We start from the raw sequence: 25428 nt of genomic DNA, 5'->3' as shown, positions 1-25428 counted from the left end.
CGTGTGCAAACCCCCCTTCAATTTTCGAATCCCTTTGTATGATTGAACTTAGGCTTTCGTATTTGAACCCTTCGGAGCATGCTTGTTTGATTGGTCATCAAACTCGTGGAGTGTTTCCGGCCTCGAGCATTGTGAGTAATTTGTCTGCTCAAGGTAACGACTGCAAAGGTAATCCCTCTAACCCTGGCCTTTCGGGTTGAACCATCTCTACAATTGGATTCAAGTGGCTCGAGTGGCTCAATACGCTTGGGTTGTCGCGTCATCATCTTACCTAATTGATTCTCAACTTCATTTTTGTACTCCTTAAACTTTTCAAGGGCTTCAGACTTATGTTGCATTAGGTAGAGATATCCATACCTTGAATAATCATCTATGAAAGAGATGAAAAACTCATACCCTCCCCTGGCTTTAACATTCATCGGACCACAAAGGTCTGAATGTACCAGCTCCAAGGGTTCTTTGGCTCTGTAACCTTTTCTAGTAAAAGGTCTTTTAGTCATCTTGCCTTCAAGACAAGATTCACATAGAGGTAAGGAGTCATCTTCTAACTCACTTAGAAGTCATTCTTAACCAATCTCTCAATTCTATTAAGATTTATGTGACCTAATCTTAAGTGTCAAAGATAGATATTTTCTTTTGGAGAAGTTATTTGCCTTTTGAGTTGAGTTTTAGCATTTTTAAACAACTCTGTATTTAAAATTGTTGTAGTTATGGTTGGTCTTAACACATATAAGTTGTACTCGAGTTTTGCAGAACAAATGTTAACAAAATGTCGTGAAATGAACACTTCATTTAATGAAAATGAAATAGCATAACATTGTTCCAGTAGACAAGAAATTGAAATTAAGTTCCTCTTTTTTTTTAGGAACTACATACACATTATCTAATAATATATAAGTATTCTTGTCTAAAAAACAACTTTAGGTCTCCCACTGCGACTACTGAGACGACATCTCCCGTTCCAACTTTGAGAGTCATCTCCCCAACATCAAGCTGCTTCTAGAAACTAATTCCCTGAAAAGAAGAACAAACATGGTTAGTGGCTCCTGAATCCAGTATCCAGGCAGAATCATCATTATCCACTAAGCAAGTTTCAAGAACAAGTAAATCATATTTACCTTCTTTGGCTTTCTTCTTTTCAACCAAGTATTTCTGGCAGTTTCTTTTCCAATGCCCATCCACGTTGCAGTGGAAACATTTTCCTCTGTTTGCAACTTTGGCCTTGTCTTTCTTGGTAGCAGCAGTAGCAGTAGGGTCAGCTTTCACCCCCTTACCATTGTTATTCTTCTTCTTGAAAGTCTTACTTCTAGAAGAAGAAATTGCAGATTTGGTTCCTGAGGTCGAACCTCGATAGAACCATTTTGAGGTGACAACGTTTGCCTCCCCTTCCTGTCCCTTATTTTTCATAAGAGACTGAAAAATATGTAGCTCATTTAAGAGCGTGGTAAGGTTGTACTCTATCTTGTTCATCACAGCATTGCTGCGAAACTGTAGGAAACTCTTCAGAAGAGATTCCAAGATAAAACTGACCTGGCTTCCCTCGTCTATGACAGCGCCGTCCACTTCAGCCACATTAAAGTGGACCATCAAATTGAGAACATGTTCTCACACTGATGTTCCCTCTTTCATGCGGGAATTGTAAATGAACTTTAGGGCATCATATCGGGCTTGAATGGACAATTGTCCAAACATGTCCTGCAATGAGTCAATGATCTCCCTTGCGGTGACCATGCTCTCATACTTCTTGGTCACACATCAGATATGCTTGCCAAGATGTAGACCTTGGCCTTATCATTGGCCTTGATCCATCTGTCATAGGCATCTCGACTGGCTTGGGCTGCATTAGGCGTGGGAGCCTGAGGACACTCCTCAGTTAAAACGAATCTAAGATCATCTACCACGAGTATCATGTTAAGGGTCGTTTTCCATTGTGTGTAATTTCCGCCGTTAAGTTTTTTGGCGGCAAGCAGGGCAATACTTTTAGATATGCTGAAATACAGACAAATTTATATTAGATACTTGCACTACCCATTAAAAACCCAATCAGTTTTGGCAAAAAGTAATAATGCACCCTATCAATCAAGATTATTTTTGCGACGATGCTTCAGTGATTTAGAGCAACAGCTACTGTGGGGCAGTCAGCTACTCCTTCATTGAATTGAGACATTCTCAACTAAATATTACACAAGAATAACTCTTATTCCTATAACAGTTAGTCATCGTTTGTTTGGTCAAGGAGTTACTAACAAACTTAACAACTTCTCGTAAGTGTGACCCGCCATTTTCAGACCTAAGAGGTCCGCCTCAATAAGCCTGTCGTAGGGAAGGACAAATATTGGTGCAAAGCCTAAGAGACCTTATCCATTTCTAGAGTTCGCCCTGATTTTGATTCTATACAACAAACACTCCGTAGGGGTGGTCGCTCTAGGACGACACGCAGGTCGTGTATGAAACCTCACGTTGCAAACCAATGGAGGAGACTGCAAGATGTGTTGTCACACGTCCTTCTCCCACTCACTATAAATACTTTCTCCATTGACGTTGGTATTGAACCATGTAAACACCTTCCGTAGGGAGGCCGCACCTAGGGCGACACGAGGTCGAGCATTAAATTCACGGTGTGAACTTATACGGAGAATGTGAGGGAAAGAATGTATATATATATATATATATATATATATAGCACATATATCTCATATACTTGGTATATTTTATATATACACGTAATCCTCCCACTTAGTATTTTACAACTTAGGGTTATTACTTAAGTAAAATCCGACTAAATGAAATTATCTAAGTTTATTAGTTTGCCCAATATAACTTTTATATTGGATTTGTTTAACACTTAATGTTTTAGTTCATTCAACACTTTAAGTAATTAACCACATTATTGCATGCTATAAAATATTGACTAATTCAACCCCCAAGTCGATTCCCAAATAGAGGTGTTCCCTTACGGTCAGCTTAAGTACCTCAACCTAGACAGAATCTTCCTTAGACATGGTTCTCTTATAGGCAATATTTTATATTAACCTTTTATTTCGTCGTTTTAAACCTATTTAAAACCAAAATAAAAAGTATATAACCTAGGATATAATCAATTTCAAACCCCTTTAAAATTATTGAAGACCTAGGGTTTACATGTCATTCTGGTTATAGACTTTAATTTTTATTCACCAAACTTATAACACTTATAAATTTAAAGAAATTGAAACTATAATCATGCATCAATGACATGCATAAATATAAAATTTATATTTACTAAAGTAATGCACGCTCAATACAACTTTATTTTCATCTAATTAATACAACACTTAAATTATTCAATCATGAAAATAAATCATATTATCATACATTATAACTATTATCTAATATGATGCATGAACATGTTTAACCTATGGTGGGATTTTAAACTATATGGAATACTTTATGCAACATATACAACTAATTAAGTATACATTCAAAATGCATAATAATTAAATAGCAAAACAGATAGGTTTTTGGCTTCCTATAACTCTTATTCCTATAAAAAAATTTAAAACCCCGGTGCCCGAGCCCAACGCCTAGGCTCCTGGACCCAGTGAGGCGCTGCCCCCACTACTGCAGGCCCGAGCTCTCAGATTTCTACAGCTATGGCAGTGCTTAGGTGCCGCCCCTAGTGTCGAGGCACTGTCCGCCTGGTTCCTCTGATTTTTCTTCACTTCTCTGGTACTCTTTCACATCAACTCTTTGCCACGAACGACACGAACTTACAATATCGTTTTACATGATTGAACGCCCAATACAACGAACTTTTACATTGATCGAATCAACGGAAAAAAGACTGTAAATCTAATGCTAAAAACTGAAATCATCTATTTGCAAACCACATACATCAAAAGTATAGAAACACTCATCATTCTTTTCCTTGTTATTTAAAACAATATCGAAAGTAGAACCTGACTCTGCTACCAATTGAAGGGATCGAATCCGCAGCGGAAGCGCGCGAACGCGTGTGCTTCGAACATGTTTTAGAATTACAACAAAGAAAAGACATAAGCATGACTAAAAAAAAGTTAGTGATATGTACCTTTGAAGACACCTCTTCAATGTAGACATCAACACCACCACAAAGTCTTCCTTGTTATCTTCAGGAAGTTAAAAACTCGGTTTGTGGGAGCCGTCTTATAATTTAGAGGGAAATTGAGAGATCGAGAGAGCGGTTTTACTGCAAGAAGTTCTGAAACTCATTAAACCGAACATCAGGAAGAAGGCAAAGGGAGGAAGAACCTCACTTTCTTTTTTTTATGTAATTTAATTAAAACATTTTTAATTAAATCTAATTTAATTAATTACAAAAAGAAATATTAATTAAATTAAATTAAATCAAATTAACATATTCCATTAACTTAATTAAATTAAACTTATATTGATCAACTATATTAGAATCAAATTCTAATATTCGTCTCTCTCATAATTTTGAATCCAATTCAAAATTAACTTTATATTATAATGTATGAACATAAATTACATTAATTGCATCTCATACAATTAATCTTAATTCTCTTTAACCAATTTGAACAATTCAAATTATTTTCAAGACTAAATATTCTTAACTATCATTTACGAGCTAGCTAGGGGACCTAATGAACCTACAGATCAGAAGCTCCAACGATACGAGATTAATTTATTAAAATCATTAACCAAATTAATCAACATTCGTTAATTGTCGGTCACTCCACTAAAGACCCACAGCTGCACTCTTCTCACAGTATAATATTTTGCGTCCACAGATTTTGACAATTAACGGTAAGTTAATCTTTCACGAGTGTTCATAACCACAATCGGGTCAAATTACCGTTTTGCCCCTGTGTTACATCTTGTACCTTAAGTATCGTTGATCCTCTAGTGAACATCCCGGTTATGGTCCAACCAATAACTGGAAGTCTCTCTCGGGCCAGTGAGAGGGTGGAGCCCCTTGTTCAAATCCCGGAGTCAGCACTTAAGAGAACACTCATTTACTTACCCTAAAGTCAGGAAGGAGTGAATTTCATCTTGTGTAGTTATGTTCCCAGCTCCCCACTCGGTCTCGTCCCCAAAATAGTAGGCATATTGAGTTGGCGACTCGGGCCACTTTCACCCATACAAATCAAAGGACGAGCCCTAACAGGCAGGAGTCCATAACTCACACAGGATTGAGATCGAGTTACCTGGTCATCCTATTAAAATATTAATCTATTAGTTAACGGTGTTACAGCTAAAAATTAATTATTTCGTGGTCCGGTCTTATACAAACTCATTGTATAAGATACCCCCACTCCCATATCTCCACACGAACGACCTGGATCGGGTCGTCTGTAACGTTTACAAAGTGGGTCGTATCCATAGTGTTGCCAGGATAAGGTACCCAACCTTATCCATATACTATAGACCGTTTAGGTTATTCCCGGGATATTATCCATTTGTATATCGAGAGTATATCAAATATATACCCAGTATATATACTGTCCCGGTTACATGACAATAACCTTGGATGTTTAGTTTATTGGATTTAGTCAATGCATTGCTATAAATTTAATAACAAATTGATTGAATAAACCTTTATTGAATATAAATTTGTTTTTACATTAATTACAAACTACGAGTTTAGGGCCCAACAAACTCTCACTTGTACATAATCATAAAGCAAAGGGAAATACAATAAACTAGGTCATACACTATACCCGTTACATACTCATGACGACATGTCATTTCACATCCCAAGTTTAACCTATTCTTTGAAAAGTTGCACTATTCAGTTCCCTAACTTTCCAAAGTGGGACTAATGTAAAGTGGGGTAAAATGACGTGCCATGTAGCAAGAGACGAAATGTTGCATGCTTATCAAGGTATTATACCTTGCTATAGTAATAGTGACTATAGCTCTCTTATCATGTCCGACATAAGTGAAGGTAAGAGATTGAGGTAAAACAAGCACCTTGCAACCCCCCACTCACCCTCACACACAAATAATGCTGGAAATCACGCGACATGCAAAGTGCATTATGCATGGAACCAACTCCCAAGCGCTCATGAATATAGAGATAAACTCCATACATAGGTATACGACTGTGATTATTTGTCTTCAGACTAATAGATCGAATTGAGACTAACTTGAGCATCAAAGTATCTAATTTTCTTTTGCAGGTCCCACTTGCACTAACTCAGTCTCTAACTATCTACTCAAGTGATCATAATTCGACAACAACATATTCTATTCGATTTTATCATATTTAAACTAAAAAAAAAGTGACAAGTAGCATAGTGAATTTTCCTCAACATGTCGACATTTCAATATTCCAATAAGTTTGATATCGACATAAAAATTGATCAATATTTCTATAGAATCGCAAAAAAGTTGACAAATGTAATATATATATATATATATATATATATATATATATATATATATATATATATATATATATATATATCAACAAAATATCACTAACGTTTAAATAATACTAAGAATAAATTTTTTAAACTTATTTAGAAGTACTTAGTTGATAATTTAATTATCTTTTATGATTTATTTTATTTTAGATCTTGATATTTTCATCCAACATTTTTCATAAAATTGATAGCGTCACAGCTTTAAAACTTTGGCTTCAAGTTTCCATTCCTTTATCATGGATGATTTATGAAGAGTTGGCTACTTTAACTTGTACCCACCCCAATTTACTCGTCTCTATTTCGTTAGCGGCGAAGCTCTCTGGCAATTTGAAAATGGCGATGGCCGCTCCCGATTCACAGAGCAACAGAGCAGCAGTGCAGGCCACCAACGACGATGCTTCCGCCAGTAAATTGTGAGCAAACCCCCATCTTTCTGTCACTTTCTTTACGCGTTATTTGCAAATTCCCATGCTTCAAAATGCCCGTCCAGGTGCTCTAGGTTTTCATTATTTGATTATTTTTTGATATTGATTGCGTTGCCCTGGTTGTTCTGTTACTCGACGAGATTTGATTATTTAGTTTGGATTTCGTTGACGTCTTAACCTTAGATGCAATAAATTTTCACTTTGCCATAATGGGATGATATCATGCAAGAATTAATTTTAGTTCTACGCTTGCAAAATAACTTTCACGATGCTTTGGAGTTTGGATGATGTTGATCCATCATTTACTTCTGAACCGTTAATCTGGTCTATCCTTTAGCAGAGTTGTAAGATGAACCAGGGTTCTTACATTTTTGCATTTGGATGTAATACTAGCTTCCCCTCTGTGGTAAATAGGTCATGCGTTAGAAGGGGATACATGAAAGACGATTACATACACTTTTTCGTAAGAAAACCTGTCAAGAGATCTCCAATTATTAACCGAGGTACAATCTTGTTGCTTCTCTTAGATTTGACATTAGTTTAGAACTTTTGTTTGTTCGATTTGTAGTAATTCTCCCTACGTTGTTGCTATTAAGGTTATTTTGCCCGTTGGGCTGCTTTGAGGAAGCTCCTCTTTCAATTCCTCAATGTTGGAAGTAATCCAGAGGAGCGTACGAAAAAGCAGATATTGTCACTTGGAGCTGGATTTGACACAATGTACTTCCAATTGCAGGCAAGCTACTTAATTAGGACACGGGCTGTAACATCTTTAACGTAGACCCATTATCGATCTTTCTCTCTATGCATGCATATATATATAGATTTTATTTTAATAACTGAGAATCAGAGCTTTGTTCCCCCGTACCCTTGGGCATCTGCACCCACCCCAAAGTCTTGACTTGGGAGACATCAAGGGTGTTTGGTATTAGCTTACCAAAAGGTTCAAACTTAAGACCCCTAAGCCAGTATAACCAAGAGACCCCAAGCCCTTGCCAACTGGGCTGCTCCTTGGGGATTATATTCATATCTTGTTTTGCTCCTTGGGGATTATATTCATATCTTGTTTTCCCACCATATGCCTACTAGTTCTTAGGTTTGGAGTTGAAGACTGATCTTTTTATATCTATGTTTATTGTAATCATGTTAAGTGGTCTCTTTGTGACTTTCTTTGCCTACTTTACTAATTTGCTTCAATTAACATCCCATTTTGAGTTGATGCTTTTATATTATGCTTTCACAGAACGAGGGTAATGCACCACATTTATATGTAGAGTTGGATTTTAAGGAGGTGAGATTCTGAAAGCTTACTTACCTCTGCTTTTTCAACAGTTCTTCACTTACTTTTGCAGCAATATCTACATTTGCCAAAATATTAATAGAATGGGAAGGAAATTATATCGACTGCCAATATATTGACCTAGTGGTTGTCCTTGTAGCAGAATCTTCACCATTCTTTATGTATGTTTTCAGGTCTCACTAGAATTTAGGGTTACGCGGTTTTTAATTTGTTTAAATTTTTCTCCAGGTGACTAGTAAGAAAGCTGCAATAATTGAAGCCTGTAGTCAGCTGAGAGAAAAAATCAGTGGAACAGTATCTATATCCCAAGGTAAGTGGTCTGGTGCTATCACTAGATGGTGGTCAATTCTCAATTCTGTTATATATCCGTATTCTTTTCTCCATGTCATTGGGACATTTATGGTTAGTTTCAAGTTTTTCCTGGACTGCTTCAGTGTTAACATATAATACTATTTTTTTTCATATGATACAGAACATGAATATGATGAAGCTTCTCTGTTACACTCGAAAGGAGGCTACATTAAAGTTCCATCTTAATAAATTAATAATATTGATCTTCCCTCTTCTGCTAGATTGTCTGTTGAACGAACCTGATTGCCTGAAATTCCTGAATTTTGTCTCAGTCACAATTAGGAACACTTTTTGGATGTTTGAAACTTGTTACATGGTATTTTATTTTCCAGTTTAGAATAGCAGTAAATTAATTAAACTTTCTTTAAAAGAATCCATGATTGATCAAGCAATGTAATTGGGTTTTGTTACATTCGTGTTACCGCTTACCAAATTTTATTTGATTCCTGCCGTATCTCATGTTAGGGAGCCCCATTACCTGTTCTCAAGTCAACCTATCACGTTGATAGCCCTAGGATAAATTGCTGCCTCAACATAAGTGTTTTGACCTAGGTATTTCTCAGTTTTAGATTTCATGTTAATTATCTGAGTATAATCTATAAATTTTTAATTACTGTTGAATTCATTAAAAATAACCAACTAATTGAAACAATATTAAAAATAGAGGATTTTTGGTTTCTTTTAAAGGAATGATCAGAAAAAAGGTCTTATAATTCTAGTCATCAAGGGCCAAAACACCAAAGGCCATTTTGTTACCAAAAGGCATTCCAATTAGCTATAATATTTCTTGTTTCATATTTTGATTGGAGACATAGAAACCTTCATAAAGCTAGAGTAACTAGTCATAAGCTAGAGTGACTAAAAAAAATGTTTAAAGATAGCAACCCAAGAAAAATCCTCAAAAATAGCAAGGTCTCAGAAACTTTGCTATAGAAGTATCTAATCTTTGAAAATTATTTCAGTAAGTTCCAATTGACTCCCAAAAAATGGCAACAATATAGTTGACTGACAAAATTCATTTTTTATTTTGTAATTTTTTTAGCCACATAGAAGTTTGAATGTGAATGTAACAATCGGCCATTAAAGAAAGCAATGATAGAAGACTCCCGGTTAGACAAAGCCCAAGGGGCTTCCAAAGTCGAATTTGTATATGGTAAAGATGAGAAAAGAAGGCTAAAGAAGCTATCCCCCTCCAAACACTTCTCTTAAAAGTGGATCATTGATCCATCTCCAATAGCTTAATAAACTAAAGGACATTGTGTAACTCGAAACTATGGACTCCCCCAGGTTTCCAAGTGTCTTTGACACCACAACTTGATCCACTTGGGAGGAAAAAATTGTACTTGCTAGTTGCCATCAATAATCCTATGCTGCAAAACATCAGTTTCCTAATGGAGTTGCCATGACTATTTTGCAACTAGGGTCTTATTATGAAGTTTCGAATTCTCTATACCTAGCCCACCAGGTCGATCAAACGTGACACAATCTCCATGGATGGGATGATTCGAGGCCCACCTAGTTAAAAAGAAAAGTACCAGCCATTGATATTTGGATCCTTGTTGTCTAGTCTGCGATTACATTTTTGTTTGATTGAAAACAGTAGCAAACACATTCTACATGGTGTTTTGGCCATTTTCCTGCTTCTCAAAATGTATTCATGTACGTTCAATTGTCATATCTATCATTGTTTTGCAGAAAAAGGAGAAGTCCATAGTGATCATTACAAGCTACTCCCTGTTGACCTGCGTGATATTGATAAATTAAATGATGTATTGGCTATTGCTGGTATGGATCCCAGGTATGGAAGTGCAAAAGGTTTTCTTCCTTGTGGTCTAGTTTTTGGAGTGCTTTAAACATCCTTAAATATTTGCTAGATTATTTCAAATTATTACATATCATTTTTAGTCCTATTATGAAGTATTATAGTTTAACCCTCCGCTATTTTTGGGTCATTAAGGTGATTTTCAAATCTTCATTTTTGTCCTAGCACTGTTGTATTTCATTCATGAAAATTTTTCGCTTAATGTTCTTGTGATATGTTGACTCATCTCTGAATTCGTTAGTCTTACGATCTTTTAAGTTATGGTGTCTCTGAGCCTGGGCTCTTGTGTGTTGGGGGGGGGGGATATTTGGATGGGTAAGTTGACCTTTTGATGATTTTTTTTGAAAAACCAAGCTTTCATTGAGATAAAATGAAAGAATATGCAATGGGCACACAAGAAAAAAAATGAGGACCAGCTATAAGAAGGGACCCCAATTCACATCTAACTGATAATTAAAAAAAAACCTTTGTGACCGACCCCAGATACCCACAAAAATGCATTAAATCTAATCATCTCCATAATATTCTCCCAATATCTCTCAACTCCGTAAAAGTTCTATTGGTCCTCTCAAGCCAAATACCCCACAAAATAGTAAAAAAAAAAGGCCTTTTGGAGAACTATAAGAGTGGGATTGAACATTAGACAAATCCGACATTTTCCTTACTTCATGGCTTCACATGGAAATTAATTTTTTTTAAACAAACTTCTCATTGAAATAATGAAAAGGAGCAATAATGTCCAAGGATACAAACTCTTGAAAGAGTGAAAAGGAATAGGAAAAAACAAAAACTTAAAAAGGAATACGAACTCCCCTAGCTTGATTTGTTCTAATTGGAGAGCTTTCACATGGAAATTAATAATATCTTTTATCCTGATATTGCTATCAGTTTGCCGACATTTATAATTGCAGAATGCGTTTTGATATACTTGGATCCAAATTCAAGTCGTGGTATAGTTGGTTGGGCATCGAAAGCATTTTCAACAGCAATATTTTTCTTATATGAGCAGGTTTTACTTATCTGAACTCATACAAGTTTCTTATGCTTGTATTTACTGTGGAACTTCTTTCCTTTAAATTCATTTGTATTCTTGGTATCTCACTGGTACATGGCTTTGTTTTTAATGGTTTGTTAACTTGCGACTGCAATCTTTTAACAGATTCATCCAGATGATGCCTTTGGCCAACAAATGATTAGAAATTTGGAGGTACTTCTTCAAACCAACTTCGTTTCCCTGTCCGTTCAGTCCATGAATTATAAATATTTTCATAGTCTATTCTTCCCTTTCTTTAGCAAATATACATTCCCAACTGTCTTTGATGTTACCATACTTCTGTTGTATAACTTAAACTTACTATTAATTTTACAGTTTGTTTAGATTTGCTAGGCGACCAGTTTGTATGACATATGAATAAGTGCTGAAAGGTTAGTAATAAGTTAGGGTTTGGATAATGGGCTGGAAGTTTATTCTGACAGTTTGAGGAGCGTACAAAAGAGAAGTGAGATTTATAAAGAGGGTACATAGATATAGGAAGAAGAAACCCAGCAGCTAGGAAGCTTGAGAATTGTACCTCTCCATGACAATGGTCTTTCAAGAAACCAAATTCAATTTACCGGAAGAGATCCTAATGACAAGCTTAATATTAAATCTTTAAATAATTTACATATGCGTTATGTCACCACATTTGTTAAGTTTAAGAACCATCTTTGCACAATAACTTTCTTTTACCTTTTACCACTTCATCAAGGATACTATAGCCCGTAACTTTCCCATTTCAAATAACAAGTCAAGCACACAGAGAGTAAGAATTCCCTTCTTGTGTTAGGATCCCAAATACAAGAACCTAACAAGAACACTATATTGCAAATCCAAAGGGAAACTACAACGTCCCTTTCGAGAGGGCAATCTCTCTCCCAAGAACTCTATCAAGTTCCTCTACAAAATACTATTCCCAAAGATAACTTCCTTTTCCCTTACCACCTTTATTTATAACCAACTTATCCCTAACTAATTACTGTATTACCCCAAACCCATATACTAATATCATTCCTTAACTAACCCTAACAGGACTCTCACATCTTGCTTCTTATCATACAATTCTATGTCAACATCCTTACTTGAACAAGATCTGTTCTACATACAATTCTATGTCAACATCCCGAATCTTTTGTATGAAATAAGGTTCGAAGTGATAGAATACTTGATGTATCATTTCCATTAATGAAGTATTATCAACATATACAACTAGTGGGATTTGAACATAAAAGATCAACCTAGGATCAATGTTTTAAAAGGCTAAAGGCAGCCTCGAGGCCTTTTCTCTTGAAAAGGCGAGGCGTAAGCCTCAATTTTAATTAAAAGAATTAAACAAATCCTAAATTTGTGTGGTTAAGTATTACCAAACATAATAGTTATATAAAAATTATCAAAATATCCACCTGTTACTTGTCACTCAAAAAAAATTCTAAAAAAACATCTTTAACATCACTACTATTATTACCGATAGAACTTACTTATTCTATAAATTGTTGTCTTCAATATTTTTAAAGTTTAGGTAGTAAAAGTAGTAATAGATTGAACTGTTACAACTCCTACTTAGCATTCCATACAAAAAAAGCAGAAAATTTTATAGTATTTTTGTAATCATTACACGAGGCGTATACTTTTAGCCTCTGTGCGTTTTCAAAGAGGCGTAAGCCTCTTATAGTCCAAAGAAGGCGTAAGACTCGAGGCTAAAAGTTAGAGCCTTGCCTCGAGGCGGGCCTCAAGGCGTAAGCCTCAAAAGCCTTTTAAAACATTGCCTAGGATGTTATGTTTTAGTTGGAGCTAATCTATTTTCATGGTAGAGTAAGAAATGATATGAATCAATATTTTATGAGTGGGAAAGTGAGAAATTCTTGAACCTTCAACGACAAAGAAAACTCTCCTCAACATGTGATAGAATCTAGTTCATTTTTGGCACTCTCATGGTGTAAAAATGTCAATCCTTTTAACAACTATAGCACATATTCTCTTATATCCAATTGGAGAAGCTTTTTGAAACTTTATTGGATAGGTATGAAATTGTTTCCTATCGAAAAAAATATACTAGGTAATCGGATAGGACAAAATGCTCTCTCCTCCCTACTCTTCTCTTTCTAGGTTCTTATCTTTATGCTAGTTTTTGCAGGATTCTTGTTAAAGTTTTAGGTTCTCTTAGCCGAGTGTTTCAGCCATCGTTAATCATGGTTTCAAGCAGTTGTTATGTGGAGAAAAGGTGAAAAGCTATTTACATTGTCTGAGGGTGGATTTATGTTAGAAGGAAAAAGGAAAAATTGAAGCTTTGAGCTTTTTATTCTTTGGAATCAACTTCAATGGATCGAAGAGGCTATAGTAGACCTAATTTAGTGTCATTGCATTGGAGCCCTTCAAGGGGATGAAGAGGAAACTTCTTCGATTGTGTAAAGGCAAATGAGCGAGATGGCTTGAGGGTGGTTAATTAGAATTTGGCTTTGTTCTACCACAATGTTATTCTGGCCCTCAACCTTGTGTAGCCCTATTGAAATCCTCTATTCTGTTAGCTTCTTCGATAGCTCATATGTTAAAAGGAAGGGGGTTTAGGGTCAGGGGTAGGGGGTTCTCACTTGGAGGAGGGGGTTGAGTTTGCATGCGATGTTAGACCCTGTTTACTTCAAGAGATGAGATTGATGAGAATGAAAGTTTCATTCTAATGGTGTTTACTAAAGTGTAGGAATGAATTCAATGGGTAGGGCCACCTAAAACTTGGGAATCACTCTACCTAAAAAGGAGTAATCTCATTCTTCTCCTACAATCTCATTAATCTCATTCCCATTTCTTATTGGCTCAACACCTTTTCAATAATTACTTTACAACTTTTACCATTTCTAATCTATTTATGATACTCATATCTTTTTAATTAATTTTTTATTTTTCTCTTTGTTTATTTATACTATTAATAATTTTTCTTCTAATAAAAAATTATACAACTTTTATTAGCTTTTTAAACAAGAAACAACTTTTCATTGATATATGAAAAGGAAAGAGGTTCAAGATACAAACCCCTAAAGGGGTGAAAGATGAAGAGAAAGAACAAAAATATTGTAGAAAAAGCTCAACAAGAGCAATACAAACACAGTAAATATAGAAAGCAATAATCCAAGGGGCAATGCTGAAGAACACTGCAAACTCCATGCTACAAAGCTTGGAGAACCATAAGAACGTCAAAAGAAGAGTCTACGAACGCAGCCTATGGCTTGAAGAAAGCTTGATGGATGAAATAAATACTTCCCTAGAAATGGAACCAAAAACATACTCTAGAGAGAACCAATAAAAAACCAGACACTTTTGAAGAATGTATTGAAAATCTTGGAGGAAATAAACCACCACCAGCTGAAATATGAAAACCAGAGAGAGAGGAGGCCAGTTTCTATTTAATTTCTGTTATACAACTTTTACTGGTTGACATAATTTTATTATAAAATATTACAATCTTTATTTAATTTATCAATTATTTAATCTTACTTTGTTTTTATTAATTAATATCAGTAAAATTCTTAAAACAGAATTACTTATTATTTATTATTATAACAAAAAAATTAATAATATTTTAGATTATTGATGGTTCTAATAAAAATTATAGTAATATGTTTTAGTTGATGTAATTTTATTTTAATTCTTTATTATTTATTAATATTAAATAATTTTTTTTTTTAAAAGAAACTATTTCATTGATAATATGAAATATGAGTACAAAAAGGGGGAGAGACCCATACGAGGGCTACAAGAAAGCTCTCTAATTAGATAAGAGAGAGACAAAGTTATAGTGATTGAAGAGAGGTGAGCATTTACACCCAGAAACAACCAAACCAACTATAGAATAAAAAAGATGATGCGTTGTGCGCTCCCTTCCTTGGAAAATTCGATGATTCCATTCTAGCCAAACAGTCCATAGTAAAGCCCGGACAAAATGGAGCCAAAGACAACTTTTCCTTTTTGAAAGGTTGACCAGTATAAGCTAATAATTGGGTGATATCCTATGGAAGAGCTACCGACCATCCGAAGTTGATTAGGAGTTTGTTCCATAATTCAGAGGCCAGTTTACAAGAGACAAAGATGTGCCCAATGGATTCTCCATGTTGCTTGCATAAGATACACCAGTGTGGGGAGATGTACAAATGGGGCAATCTTCTCTGTAGTTTGTCTTGTGTGTTGATAGCATGGAGGCTGGTTTCCCAAAGAAAGAACTTAATCTTCTTTGGGTAGTGATCCTTCCAGATAGTGCTGTAAACAGAGAAGGATGCCACTGTTGTATCTGATCGGTGTAGGTGTTTTAGGAGGGAGGAGGAGGTGCTGAAATGACCGTATGATTCCGAACTCCAAAATGACAGCATCCCTATTGGTTGAGAGGTGAGATGAGGAGCTTGTGCAAGAGAGAAGCCAGCTCCACAATCTCTGCCTCCTTGAGATTTGTTCGAAAGTTTATGTCCCATGAGCTATCAATGGGAGACCAAAGATCACGAACAACCCCCCATTTTTTGTTGTGCAAAGTAAGAAGGAGAAGGAAAGAGTTACGGAGGGGTTCATTAGCGAGCCAAACATCTTTCCAAAATTTAGCAATGGATCCTGAACCAACCTTATAAGCAATTCTGTCAAAAATCAGGGACTTGTGTTTGTCAACGTCTCTCCAAAGCCCTTTAGAAGAAGTAGAGGTCCAGCAGGGGAGGTGGGTTTGGTGGTCTGTGATGGCATATTTGGCCACAACCACTCTCCACCAAAGTGCGCTTTCTTCGGTGAGGAATCTCCAATTCCATTTGGCAAGTAGAGCCCTGTTTTTATCCTTGATACAGAAAGAGACCTAGCCCCCCTTTCTTCCACAGGTTTCTGGACTTGTTCCCATCTAACAAGATTTTGGTCTCCCTCGTTTGATACTTTGGTTGGGATGGTGAATAAGGACAAGAAGTAGGTAGGAAGGTTGGATAAAGTGGCTTGAATGAGGGTAAGTCTACCATTTAAATTTATTATTTTTTTAATGAAAATAATATTAGTACGCTATTTAGTTAATTTGTAATTAGCTGATCTTAGATTTGTGTTTCTTGTAATAGAAGAGTAATATTCCTCGGATTTTCTCCCTTATTCAAATGAAGGAGATAAGGATGTAGTTGTAGTAAGGAGGCCAAAGATACAATAGTAGGGCACAACTCTCGAGAATTACCAAGAACAAGAAGGGGTCTTCCAGATGTGCGATCTTCTCTCTTCCTAGAGTCTTTGTTCCTCGTTCAGATTATGAAGCTTTTTCAGGTTCTTTAATTCAAGTTCAATGCAAGCCAAGTTCCAAGTTCTAGTCGGTATTTTCTTAAGTTATTCCAGTGTTTGTTTCATTTGGAATCATGGAATCGTGCAGCTGTTGTGTTGGAATCAAATATTTTGGGTTTGGTTTGAAGACCAATTTTTTATTGAAGAGGCAGAAAAAAGTCTTTTGCTTCCTTTACATTTATCTCAATTTAAATGGTTCGAAAATGCCATGGTTAAGATGTTGCAATTTCTTCTTTAGTTGAGATTAGATACGGATCAGAATGATACTTGTTGCATTCAGAAATACGAACCCATTATGGATGGAGTGTGGAATGTGTTGTTTGGTCTTATACGGGTGGTAGAAAGAATGTGATTTATTCCTGCTGGGATTTACCAAAGAGGTTGGAAAAGAATATGGGCGAAATGCCTATAGATAAAGAAAAGGCCTACCTTGTAACTCCTATGTTGATATTGTTCAGGAAAAGAGTGAACCAGAAGTTGTTACTAGGAAACATCCTTGATGCTATCCTAATCGCTTCAGAAGCCGTGGGTGATTCGAAAGCGAACAAGAGGAAAGGCTTTTTGTTGAAGCTTGACTATGAGAAAGCTTATGATCAGGTGGACTAGAGCTTTCTGGATGCAGTCTTGGACAGAAAAGGCTTTGGAAAAAGATGGAGAGCCTGGATACACGGATGGCTAAAGTCAATGAATTTTTCTGTGTTAATCAATGGAGGACCTCGAGGGAAGATCTTTGCAACTCGAGGACTAAGACAAGACTGTCCTCTGTCCCCCTTTCTTTTCACTATTATAGGTGATGCCTTAAGTTGTCTAGTGCACTTCTGTCATGAGAAATGTATCCTAAACGACTTCTTGATGGGAAGTAAAAGGGTCCCTTTAAACCTCCTTCAACATGCGGGTGACACAATCATTTTCAGCCAAGGGTCCCTATTACAATGTTGGGAGGTCATTTCCATGTTTATCTTTGCCTCAAGTTTGTCTCTCAACATTAACAAAACTTCTCTGGTGGGAATCAATATTAGTGAGGAGGTCATGCAAGACTGTGCAATGCTTTTAGGGTGCAAGATTGAATCACTCCCGATGTCCTATCTCGGTTTTCCTTTAGGGGGTAATCCAAAAACCTTTGGCTTATGGGAACCTATGGTGGACAAATTCCGAGCCAAGCTGTCTAAGTGGAAAGGCCTCTTCCTTTCCAAAGGGGGACGGTTAACTTTGGCCCAATCGGTCCTCAATAGTCTACCTCTGTACTATTTTTCTTTGTTAAAAGCCCTTGCGGGAATTACAAAAGACATGGATCACCTAGTTCAAGATTTCTTTTGGGAAGGAGAGGATTCTCACCCGTGCAGCCACCTTGTGAAATGTGAATGGACCCCTCTTCCCCTCTCTTTTGGCGGATTGGGTATTGGATCTTTAGAACAACGGAATCATGCTCTCCTTCTCAAATGAAAAGGACCATACTGTCTCCGTTTTCCAAGATTTCTTAAACTTTTCCCATATTCAAATTTCAAGAGGGCTTTATCATACAAAAATGTATTAATCAAACAACCTTGCGAGAAATGGAAAGCATGATTTCGTTGTTTGGCATGCTAAAGTGGAAAAGTGGAAACCTATCCTGGAAGCTGGAAGTACCCAACAAAACGTCTTGCCAAAAGAATATTCCGCTGCCATTTCCCACAATGAAGGAGGAATGGTGCTGAACACTACTCCAATGCTTGAAAATGAAAATATTAACCCAGGGACATCTAGAACAACCATTTTTCCTCTCCTAAGAGTGCCAATTATGCGGATTTGACCCATAGATACTGTCTACGACCAACCGCCAGAGGGAAGAAGGTTCTTGGGTGAATCTTCAACCCCATTTAGCTAAGAGGGCTTTATTTGTTTGTTTGAGATTACCAATACCCAAACCCCCTTGCTTCAAATGAAGTGAAGAGATGTTCCAATGAACTAAACGTTTTAATTTACCAGTTGAATTACCTTTCCAGAAGAAGATTCTCATACTCTTTTCAATTTGCTTTCGAACTAATGAAGGCATTTGGAATAAAGAAATGTAGTAGATTGGAATATTGGCTAGAACCACATTGCAAAGAGTAAGCCTACCACCACGAGAAAGTTGGGAACACCTACATCTGTCTAACTTCTTCAAAATTCTCTCTTGAACTGGTTGCCAAGATCCTAGGGATTTTGGATTTACACCGAACGGTAAGTCAAGATAGGAAAGGGTAAAGTATCCACCTTGCAATTAAGGCATGTAGATTACTGATCCACTTTGCCAAGTTAATACCACAAACTGAAGATTTCTCCCAATTAACTTTCAAGCTGGAAAACCATTTGAAACTTCAATGGTTTTAATTAAAGAGTTCATCATGAAGTAATAATCCTTGCAAAAATGTAAGCGTATCATCTGCATATTGAAGATGAGAGATATGAACAGAATGCCGGCCAACCACAAACCCTTCAAAAAGGCTTTTCGAATGGATATTTTTCAAAAGACAGCTCAATACATCACCAAATAAGAGAAAGAGAGGGTGAAAGCTGAAGTTGAACAGACATTGAAGACTGATTGTCTTCTAATCTCAGATGGTGATGGCATAGTAGTAGACGAAGGCATTAAGAAAGTATTTGTGTCAAATATAGAGCCATCCGTGCACAAATCAACCATGATCGAGGAAATTAACAAAGGAAAAAGAGGAAGCCTTTTCTGAAAAGGTCTCGATGGATGAGTCATATTATGAGATTATGGAACATAGGAAGGATGGATTCTCATCTTCATTATCATTAAATGTACTTTTTGAAGATGATAAAGATGATAGCCCCTGAATAATGAACAGAGTGAAGGTTTATTCATAAATGATTATTCCCTTTTCATTAATAATGATTTGGGTATTTCCGCGCTTCTTGATCTGCTGTCTGGGGTTTCCTTCTCCTTTGCGAGGGAGGATGTGAGGGTGTGGTCCTCCAACCCCTCGAAAGGTTTCTCTTGTAGCTCCTTTTTCAGGTCCTGAACTCCCCGTCGTCGTAGTCCTCTTCTTCTTCTTCTTATGATTCTTCTTCTTGGCCCCCAGTGACCATTTGGTTCTCTTCTCTTTGGAAGATTAAAATACCAAAGAAGATCAAGTTCTTTGGGTGGCAAGTCTTGCTTGGTAGAGTCAATACAATGGATCGTATTTACTATTTAGAAGAAATCCTCTTTTTGTTTGGCCCGCAGTGGTGTGTGTTGTGTAGGAATGCCTCGAAAAATCTTGAGCATTTGTTGTGGACCTGTTAGTTTGCGCAGGAGTTATGACATCGCTTCTTTAGTTGTTTTGGGATTGCTTGGGTCAGCCCCAGAGATTGTAGGGCGATGATAGAGGAAGTCTTTTCGTGACAAAGGGCGGTTTCTGTGGCAAGCTTGTTTTCTGGCTACTTTATGGGGTATATGGCTGGAAAGGAATAATAGGGTGTTTAGGGGGTGGAGAAATTTGTGGAGTACGTTTGGGATTTAATTAGGTGTTTGGGATTTAATTAGGTTTAATACTTCTTTATGGGGATCGGTCACTAAGACATTTTGTAATGATCAGTTAGGTCTTATTCTTTTGGATTGGAGCCCGTTTCTTTAGGGGTTTCCTTTTGCAGAGCTGTTTTTGAACGGATCCTAAAAAAGCCTAATCAAATCTTAGTGACTGATCCCCATAAAGAAGTATTAAACCTAATTAAATCCCAAACGTACTCCACAGTTGTAATCGATTCTCATAATGACGCTGGTACGAATTGGGGAGCATTTTTTTTTTTGAAACAAGATAAAGTTACAACTTTTCATCAATGAAAAGGAAACTGTTCAAGATACAAACTCAAAAGGGGCGAAAGAAAAAGAGAAACAGAATGATCAAAAGACAAGCTCAATAAGGAGCAATACAAGCAATTGAAAGAAAAAGAACAAAAAAACCTAGAACCACCGCCAGAGAAATCCAAGGACAGCAACTACAAAGTTTGGATCACCAATTAGCTTCATACCCTACATCGACGAAGGATCCGAAGAAAAAGACTTCTCAAAGGCAACCTTGATCTCTTCTACGTATTCTTCATAACAAAAAGCTGCATCTTAAAATAAGAAACATGAAGCTGGAGAGCTGTTAAAGAATTGTGGTCAAACAAGTCTCTGGACCAGACGACGGATACATGGCAGAGTTAATTTGGAACATTCTTAAAGCCAGACATCATGAGAATGTTCCAAGATTTTTTTAAGAACGGCATAATTAATGCTAGCCTCAATGAAACGTATATTTGCCTCATCCCCAAAGAAGGTGGATGTACGGAAGGTAGGAGATTTTCGCCCCATTAGCCTCATATCTTGCCTTTACAAGATTATAGCTAGAGTTCTCTCTAAAAGGTTGAAAAGTTTGTTGCTCCTCACCATTACCAAGGAACAATCCGTTTTTGTGGCCAGAAGACAAATCCTTGATGCCTCTTTAATAGCCAATGAGATTTTTGAGGGTTGGGATAGAAATAAGAGAAAAGGAGTGGTTATCAATCTCGATATAGAAAAGGCTTTTGACAAAGTAGATTGAGATTTCCTTGATGAGGTTCTTGCCACCAAAGGTTTCGGTCACACATGGAGAAATTGGATCAGAGGGTGTATCTCCTCAACAAACTTCTCAATCATTATCAATGGACGTCCTCGGGATAAAATTACCACTTCCAGGGGTCTCCGACAAGGTGATCCCCTATCACCCTTCTTATTTATAATGGTTGTTGATGTCTATAGTAGACTTATGCCCCATGCAGCAAACAACAACTTTATTAAAGGTTTTGATGTGGGAAAACTCTTTGGCCATTCGTCATTTACAATTTGCGGACGACACCATCCTCTTCTCCCCATATAAAGACTTCTCCCTTACAAACATGTTCAACATCATTAGGCTTTATGAGGAGGCATCGGGGCTAAACATAGACCACCAAAAATTAGAAATCTTGGGGATTATACAACAACCAATCCAAGTAGGGGGCTTAGGGATTGCTAATATGAAACTGAAAAATAGAAATCTCCTTGCAAAATGGAATTGGAGATTCCTAAAGGAGGAAACAGCCCTATGGAGGAAGGTGATCGAAGCTAAATAAGGTAGAGCATCTTGGAACCTCAAACTCATTTCTACGTCACACCCCACCGCAAAAAGCCCTTGGGCAGCCATGAGAAAGCTACAGAATCTGATTTTTGACCGGTTGGCCTACAAAACCAGAAATGGCAGGAATATATCTTTTTGGGATCACCCCTGGCTGAATAGTGTGCCCCTAAAACAATCCTTCCCCAACCTTTTCGCTTTATCATCAAGAAAGGAGGCCCCAATCTTTGATTTTTGGAATGAATCTACAACATGTTGGAATTTGGGATTAAGGCGGAATCTCAAAGATGATGAGATAAATGGATGGGCAGGCCTTAGCTTACAGCTCACAGAGGTTCAATTGACGACAAAAAGGGGTGTCTTATTCTGGAAATTGGAAGCGAATGGAACATTTTCCACTAGCTCTCTCACTAAGGATCTCACACACAGCAACCAAACACCCCGAAATAGCCTCTACAACACTATCTGGAAGGTAAAGTGCCCAAAAAAGGTGAATTTCTTTCTATGGGAGCTTAGTCACCATGCCATTAACACCAATGACAAACTACAAAGAAGACTTGAATCATTTGCAAGAACAGCTTGGAATCTCAACAACATCTCTTTACCTCGTGCACCTTTGCTTCTGAATCACCTCCTGCACCTTTGCTTCTGAATTTTGGAAGGACATCCTCAGTGCATTCGGTTGGTCCACTGCATTGCCAAACGACCCCCAACTTCTCCTAAAGGCCACCTTTATGGGGTACCCCTTTAAAAACGAAAAGGAACAGCTATGGACAAATTTCATTCGCGCTTTTATCTGGACTACATGGGGTGAACGAAATCAAAGGACCTTCAACGACAAGCACAATCTTTCGAGCATTTTTTTGATGCTATAGTGTATAAAGCTGTCTCTTGGTGTAAAACCTCTCCTACTTTTCACCACTATAGCTACACTTTCCTCTTGTCTAATTGGAAGTGTCTTATGTCACCCTTCAACGGGCTTTTTGTAATTTCATACATCAATGAAAGCTAGAAAGATTCTTCTTGAATTTTGGCTACTTTTTTATACCTGGAGGACAAATAGAACGACTCCAACTGGGAAGGGGATAAACTAGAAATATTCTTGACGGATAATATAATGTCTTATGAAGAACATCCAGGTGGAAAATCCTTGATAATACCAGCAAAAAGGTGAATGAGGCACTCTGAAAAAATCTATAAATAATCATGAAAAGGCTTGATCGAATCAAGATCCAACAAGAGGCCATATTTTTACTCTATTTGAATCGGAGCAATTTATCTCTCCTCTTTAGAGTATTTCTACTCTATTTGTTCTCTTCTTTACACTCTCTGAGAGTTTGTTTTCTTGAACATTTTATGTTACTTCTTATTTATCAATGAAAAGTTTGTTGGTTGTAAGAAAAAAAAGTGGAAATAGATCATTGATCCAATCTTAGTGGCAAATAAAATGATAGAAAGAAGGGAAAATGGAAGGATGAGTTTGAAAATTAGATTTGGAGAAACATAGAGAGCTGATTGAGACTTTTTATTAGCAATGGAAAGAAAGGTTTTGATAAATGGTGCATGGTATGGATGAAAGGAAAATTAGGTGTCACTATCCCTAGTCATGAGTCTCTTTCAAGGGGCCAGTACCCAAGATATTGTTAGTATTTTAGAAGAAGTCCTAGCTAGCAAACCACGTCTAGTATATGGGTCTGAATATGGTAGGCAAAGAAAGGTTAAGAGAAATTTTAGGTATAAAAATAATGAAGCTCACTCTTTGGTTTGGCTCTAAATGCTACCTGTGTAAGAGGTGATTCTAATGCAAGTAAATTTGGCAAAGAAAAGGAAATGAGTCACAATCCAGATTTATAAAATTAGGTTTGTGGTGAGAGGACTGTGATATACTCCGCATATTTTTGGATGAGGGAAGAATCTCCAACATTGGGATTTTTCTTACCCGCCATTTCGTGCCGAAGGATCTTGGTGCTCTGATACCAATTTGGTGTAAACCAAAAGAGAATTCTTATTAAAATGAGTGTTGTTCACTAAATGAATACAAAGCCTCCTATTTATAGGCTGCAGGACACGGCTTTTAAAAAGGAAATAAGGGAACTAGCTGTTGGTTATGAATAACTAACCAAAAGGCTAACTAATATAACTTATCTAACTAACTAAACATAGTTAGCTACATCAAAATTAGTCTGATTGTATTGATCAGAATCAGATAGGTACATGTATGATGTAAAGCCTGCTTTCTCAAAAATGTAATCTAGGTAATTTCACTTAATGTTGGCATTATATAGTCAGTGGGTATCTGTCTTTTGTTTGTGGCTCCAAGATTGTCGATCTACTCATTTAGATGAAAATATTTAATATATCTGTGAACATCATTGATTCAGAGTCGAGGCTGTGCTTTGTTGGGTATCAATGCTACACCAACACTACTTGAAAAGAAAAAGCTTTTTATTGACCAAGGATGGCAGGTAATCTTTCTGAATGTAATTTTCTTTGCAATCAAACGAGGCTGAAAACTGCATTGTATCCCTTTTCCTTGGCAAAGAAAATTAGCTTTGTGATAAAAACCAAGCAACTAAATAATATTGAAAGATAAAAGATAGATAAACTATAAACTATAGTGACTTGCCAAGTAATCGAGGTATTTGAAACCTCCCCTCGAGTATTCCCACTCAAAGCCCAAACCAACCAAAGTATTCCTTGGCTTCATCTCCTCCCATTCCCCCTATTTATAACTAATCCTTAAGTGAATGACTAATATACCCTTAATACCATAATAGTATTTCTTATCCTAATGATATTCCTAACAGCATTTTGATAGAAACCAAACAACTGAAATTATATTGAAAGATAAAACTAGAAGAATTACAATGACTTCTCAAGTATTTGAGGTACTTTTAACTAACTAAACTATTACTTGGCTTCATCTCTTCCCATTCCTTCTTTTTATAAACAATTCCTTTTCTAATGACTAATATACCTACCCTTTGATTGTTTCTCTTATTATTTTTTCGCTTCCTTTGGGAGCTTGTATCATGAATTTTTTTCTTCCTTTTCATATTATCAATCTTGTCAAAAAAAAAAAGAGAGAGACTAATATACCTAACCTTACTACCCCAATAGTATTTTTTATCCTTCAAGTATTCCTGACATTCTGATCATTACACATCATGTTCATGGAACTAGTGAGTTTGCAAGGCTTGTACTCTAGAGAAATTTGACTACTTAAATTATTTTTGGCTGAAATATAATTAATTATTCACAATGGTTTACACTTGGTCAAAGCATCGGAAAAAGGCTTGCCCCTAGATAATATAATTGTCTTAAAGCATGTCTTTGGCTATGTATTGATATTACGTAGGGAATAGATAATATGGTTATTGATATCACATAATTTAACTGAACTGTTCAATGGATAAATGACAAATTGGTATAAAGATGTGTTATTAAGATCCGACATCAAAATCCCCCACTGCTTTTACCTTTAACTAAAACCAAATAGAATCATATTATCTGATATATATTTCCGGAGCTACAATGGTCTACAAATGTTTGTATACTGAAGTTGGTTTGTTTCTCTGGTTGTTAGCTTTTCATATGCTTTTTCATGAAGATTGTAATGTGTGGGTATTTTGTGATGTTCTCTCTAGTGACAGTACACTCGACATTCTGTATTTTTACTGTATCATGTATGTATGATATATTTTTTTCCTGACC

General features: G+C 36.5%; 1 protein-coding gene across 1 annotated transcript in view; it reads left to right on the top strand.

The window, feature by feature from the left end:
* The first annotated feature begins 6620 nt into the window (after nucleotides 1–6620).
* Nucleotides 6621–25428, top strand: part of SBI1 (Leucine carboxyl methyltransferase) — a 35834-nt gene continuing 17026 nt past the window's right edge. The window contains 9 exon segments of the mRNA XM_022297500.2: nucleotides 6621–6823; nucleotides 7250–7338; nucleotides 7432–7568; nucleotides 8076–8123; nucleotides 8361–8442; nucleotides 10179–10281; nucleotides 11194–11314; nucleotides 11465–11512; nucleotides 24096–24179. Coding sequence (XP_022153192.2) covers nucleotides 6651–6823; nucleotides 7250–7338; nucleotides 7432–7568; nucleotides 8076–8123; nucleotides 8361–8442; nucleotides 10179–10281; nucleotides 11194–11314; nucleotides 11465–11512; nucleotides 24096–24179 — 885 coding nt within the window. The 5' untranslated portion in view covers nucleotides 6621–6650.

Source organism: Momordica charantia, assembly GCF_013281855.1.
Source record: "Momordica charantia cultivar OHB3-1 chromosome 7 unlocalized genomic scaffold, Mcharantia_2.0 BLBB01000007.1, whole genome shotgun sequence".
NCBI lineage: Eukaryota > Viridiplantae > Streptophyta > Magnoliopsida > Cucurbitales > Cucurbitaceae > Momordica > Momordica charantia.
The sequence above is the reverse complement of the archived record's forward strand: the minus strand, read 5'-3'. Positions and strand labels throughout refer to the sequence as shown.